The sequence below is a fragment of the Echinops telfairi genome, unplaced genomic scaffold (genome assembly GCF_000313985.2).
Source record: "Echinops telfairi isolate 266 unplaced genomic scaffold, ASM31398v2 ScPeMD7_655;HRSCAF=1070, whole genome shotgun sequence".
NCBI lineage: Eukaryota > Metazoa > Chordata > Mammalia > Afrosoricida > Tenrecidae > Echinops > Echinops telfairi.
The window spans coordinates 30473086-30477886 of NW_022104553.1; the positions used below are offsets into that span (position 1 = coordinate 30473086).

At 56.0% G+C, this 4801-nt stretch overlaps 1 protein-coding gene across 2 annotated transcripts in view; it reads left to right on the forward strand.

Moving 5' to 3' along the window:
- NUMBL (NUMB like endocytic adaptor protein) overlaps window positions 1-4801 on the forward strand; it is a 24968-nt gene that overhangs the window by 18634 nt on the left and 1533 nt on the right. For both annotated transcript variants that reach the window (XM_045292528.1, XM_004710337.2), the window contains exon 8: window positions 3391-3513. In XM_045292528.1, the coding sequence (XP_045148463.1) occupies window positions 3391-3513 (123 nt within the window). The remainder of the gene's footprint in view (window positions 1-3390; window positions 3514-4801) is intronic.

Below are 4801 nucleotides of genomic sequence, written 5' to 3' on the forward strand. Positions count from 1 at the left end.
CATGACCGATTAGCAATGTCTGCTGTGCACACGTTAGAGGAGAGGTAGCGCAAATCATGACCGATTAGCAATGTCTGCTGTGCACACGTTAGAGGGTAGGTAGCGCAAATCAGGCTGATTAGCAATGTATGCTATGGCAGGGCGTGCTGCCATGGGAACAGGGAAGCCTACAAACAGCACACGTGATGCTTTTGCCTCTGCAGAGGCCGAGGCAGTCAGCAGGGCCGTCAGCTCAAGAAGGATTGTAATGGAATAATGATGTCTGCCTGGAGCAGTGGGATTTAGAGAGAGCCATGGCTTAGATTGTGATCTCACGGTAATGTCTGCCATGAGCAAGACTAAGAGCAGCTGCTGACCGCACGACTAATTAGTAGTTTGCCATGGGCAAGGCTGAAGAGTCAACAGCAAGAGCCTTAGGATGGGAGGCTTCCATAATTGGCAGTGGAAGCAAGAACTGAGGGGTCGAGTGGACTTACACAAGGGTCCAGGAGTGCTGTGATGGGCTTGTCGCATCTGTTGTGAGCAAGGGATTAGGCAAAGGCAGTCCACGTGGTGATTGATTAGCCACGTCTTCCAGGAGAGGTGGCACTTAGTGATTGATTAGCACTGCGTGGCAGGGGCTTGGGAAAGGCAGCAAATGCCCTCTTTGGCTTGAAGGAGCCGTGGCTTTACAAGCACCTGCCCTCCCTTTCAGGACTTGGTCATGTAGAGCTGGGGGCGTCTGGCGAGGAGACGGGGAAGTGAGCAAAGAGCTCACTGGGCAAAGGCTCACGTTTGATCAGTGATGTCAGCCATCAGCAAAGGAAGGGAAGCCAAACTGCGTGCTTTTGAGTCGAATAGAGGGCCCCGGGGGGTTTTGCCCTCTCCACAACAGTAGATGCCAGGCCTCCCCGCCCCGCCCCCCCCACCAGCGCCAACGTGTGTGCCACTCATTCCAAGCCTGTTGTTATCGGTGGAGTCCCACGAATGAGAGAAGTGGCATCTGTCATACACTACAGGCAGTGCCTGTCATGGGCAAGGGACAAGGGAGAGTTGGCATGGGACCATGTTTGTGCTCAAGGGAGCCTCAGCAGTCGAGGACATCATGTGGTCCGACTGCCTCCCCTGCTGCCATCCACCCACTCTGCCATCACACACTCAGGGCCTCAGGGTGGGAGGTGTTGGTCTGTACCCAGGAGGCAGGGCTGCTCCCCGAGGTAGCCACTGAGCAGCTGCCAGCGCTGACTGAGAATGACGTATGCTCGCCCGCTTGCACCTGCCCTGCAGCGTCCCTCGGCTGCCACCCACCCTCAGAGCAACATCAGACTCATCACAGCCTGACAGCAAGGACGTGCGCGGGCCCAGCCCCCAAGCCTCTGGAGAGGCGGCCGGCCCCAGGCTCTCTCGGAAGATTTCACACTCCTGTAGTCTGAGGTGACTCAGCCGAGGGGTTTCAGACTGACGGCTGCCACACTCACACAGGGGCCACACACACCGGGAAGCCACCTTCTCAGAGTCATGGACACCCCAGAGGTGACTGACAGCCATGCTCGGAAGTCATCACACACCCAGTGTCTCGTACACCCAGGAATCTCCCACTCAGTAACCCCAGAGATGTCTGTCACACACCCGGTGTCAAAGCGTCTTGTCCACCCAGAGATCACACACACACACACACACACACACACAGTCACACACGCAGATGTTACAGTCTTGCATGCACTTGGTGGCACAGTCCCAGATGTCCCCGTGGAGACTCACCCAGACAGGCCATCCCTGCACATGGACACTCCGAATGCCCCGAGTGTCCGTGTGCAGGGACACTCACCAGCTCATACACAGTTACAGCCCCCATAACCCCTTTGACACCCACAAGTCACGCTTATAAATCCCAACCTCTAATGCCTTGCTGAGGCATCAGAAGTCGCATACCACCTGGCCACACACCTGGATTTCAGCCACTCTCTGGTCCGTGCCCCCCTTGGCAGGCCCTCCTCACACCTGTTGACTCCTGGAGCCCCATTCCTTGGAGGCAACCATTTGCACGGGCCTGCATCACACATCACACTTGGCTACCAATGGACGATTGGGCGGTTTCTTGGCCGGCCACAACCCTTTCTGCGGCCATCACAGAGCAGTCTGCATGGCGCGGGCGCTCTGTGCTCCTGACATGCAGGCCAGGCCAAGTGGGGTGCACAGGGCCCCATCCAAAGGAAGAGTAAGCATCCTGGGACAGAAAACAACAGAGTACGCCGCCCCGCCGCCCCCCCTCGGCCCCCACTGTCCACTCTGGCCGGTTCATTTCTGTCTGCTATAGCACAACAGCACACGGGCCAGCTTTAACAAACAGTTAAACCGTTTCCCACTGTTTGGGATGCTGACACTCCAGCTGCCGGCTGGAGGGGAGGGCTTCGGTGGGGGGCTGGAGGGGGTGTGTTTTTGTCTCTGTTTTAGCTGCTTTCTGTGTCTTGGCTCTCGGGTGGCCTTCCTGGCCGCTCCCCTCCCCCATCTCTGCTGGCTCACTTGTTTGTGTCATCTCTTTTGTGCTTCTAAGGAGATTGATTTAAGACACACCCAACACGGATCCTGTCGTGAACCTAACAAGCCCGTTTCCCAGATGAGATCTTAGCCACAGGCATCCAGAACCCCAAAGTCACTGCCAGGAGTCCACTCTGACTCATCCTGACCCGAGAGGACCCGATGGACTGCCCTGTGGGTTTCTGAGAGGGCCACACTAGACGGGAAGTCTCATCTCTCCCCCAGGGAGTGGCCGGTGGGCTCAAACTGCTGCCTTTGCAGGTAGCAGCCCAACAGGTCACTCCTGCATCACCAGGGCTCCTAACCACAGATCTCAACCTCAAGGCTCACGGCCATCGAGGCGATTCCAAGCCTGTAGGACCGGGGAGTAGAACTGGCCCTGTGGGTTTCTGAGATGAACTCTTCCCAGGGGGTAGAAAGCCTCGTCTTTGTCTCTCGGAGGTGCTGGTGGTTTCAAACTGCTGAACTTGCCGCTAGCAGTCCAGTGTGCAGCCATGATGCCAGCAGGGCTCCTAGCCACAGGGAGAGGGGTTAGCATTTATAACACGTTTGCAGGGCACAATTCCATCTGTAACCATTGTTAGTATTTCTTCTGGCTTGTGGCCACACAGACCTGAAGGACCTTGGTTCTGGGTCCCACCTACTCCACCCACCATGGTCAGCCAGCAGATGTCACCCACTAAACTTGACTGTGGTGTCACTCAGTGTCTCACACACGTATGGAATGCTCCTTTCTGTGGCCATGACTACTTGGTTATTATAGAGGGGGTCCCCCAACCTAGACACCTGGTGAGGAAAGGGCCCCCGGCTGTGAGGGAGGGTCTGGGGGTGTAGGGTGCAGGGCCACTGACCTTCCCTCCCCTGACTCTCCAGTGCCTGAGATGGAGCCTCCTGCCCCCAGCGACAGTGATGGCATCAATGCTCTGTGCACACAGATCAGCTCGTCCTTCGCCAGGGCCGGAGCAGCTGCACCGGGCCCCCCTCCGGCCACAACAGGTAAGCCAGGCCCTCCTCCTGGGTGAACCCCCTGCAGTGTCCCTCCTGTACGTTCCCCTTCTCTAATCAGGGCAGTCTCCGAGGCTCCAGACAGCTTACACTCCCCTGGGCTCAGAGCCATGGGGTCACTTCACACCTGTGGCGCCCCCCGAGAACCATCGGACCCCTCAGAAGCATGAGGTCACCTCAGAGCCGGGGGACCCACTTAGCACCATGGAACCTGCTTAGAAACAAGGCACGGTGATGGGACCCTCTTAAAATCGTAGACCAGAACCTGGGGTCTCGACCCCTTTGGGGGTCAAGGCGCCTCTATCCGTCTCCTGGCGGGTCCGCCCACATGCAGATACACCCACACAACGGGGTTGCCACCACATGAGGAACTGTATTAAAGGGTCGTGGGCATTAGGAAGGTTGAGAACCAGTGCTCTAGACCATCTTAGTCCAATTGAATCGTCTTAGAACCATGAGATTACTTGATACCAAATGGAATCATTCTAAAGCCATAAGATCACCTTAGAATCATAGGATCACCTTAGACCAGGGGATGGCCTTAGAGCCACAGGATCAGCTTAGAGCTGATGGATCTTCTTAGAGCTACGAAATCATCTAAGACCCAGGGGATCCTCTTAAAACCAAGGGATCATCCTAGAGCTATGAGATCTTAAGAGTTGTGGAATCATCTTCGAACTACGAGATCTTCTTAAAGCCATAGGATCATTCTAGAACCTCAGGATCCATTTTTAAAAACGTCCTAACTTAGCACCATAGAATTTAGAAACCTGCAGCCTTAGAACCATGTGTGCGATAGCCCAGCTGATCTGACACAGTGCAACCTTAGACTCAAAGCTTTACAAGAATGCTGAGACCATGAAACCATATTCTAGGCTCATTCAAGGACCACAGCCACAGAGCGCCTCCAAATCTCCAACGGGGCACATTTCCAGCCCTTTAGAAACTGCCCTCAGAGGTGCCCGGGTTGTGCGCCTCCTATTGGGAGGGTGAGCTCTGGGAACCGTCCAGGCAGTTTGAGAGTGTCCACCTCCGAAAGCTTGCCAGAACCCAGGGTGATGTTCAGAGCAGGGAGCAAGAGGCTTAGCCCTGACCCGTCAGACCAGAAGCTGAAGTGACGAAAGTCTCACATCAGCTTCTCCCTCGAAAGGCCTCCAACCCTCAGAACTGTGTGTGTGCGCAGCCCCCATGGGACCTTGTGCCGCCCAGAAGGGCGAGGCTACTGGCCCAGTCAGTCCCGCTCCAGGCATGCAGTATGGCTTGAGAGCCTGTGTCGGAG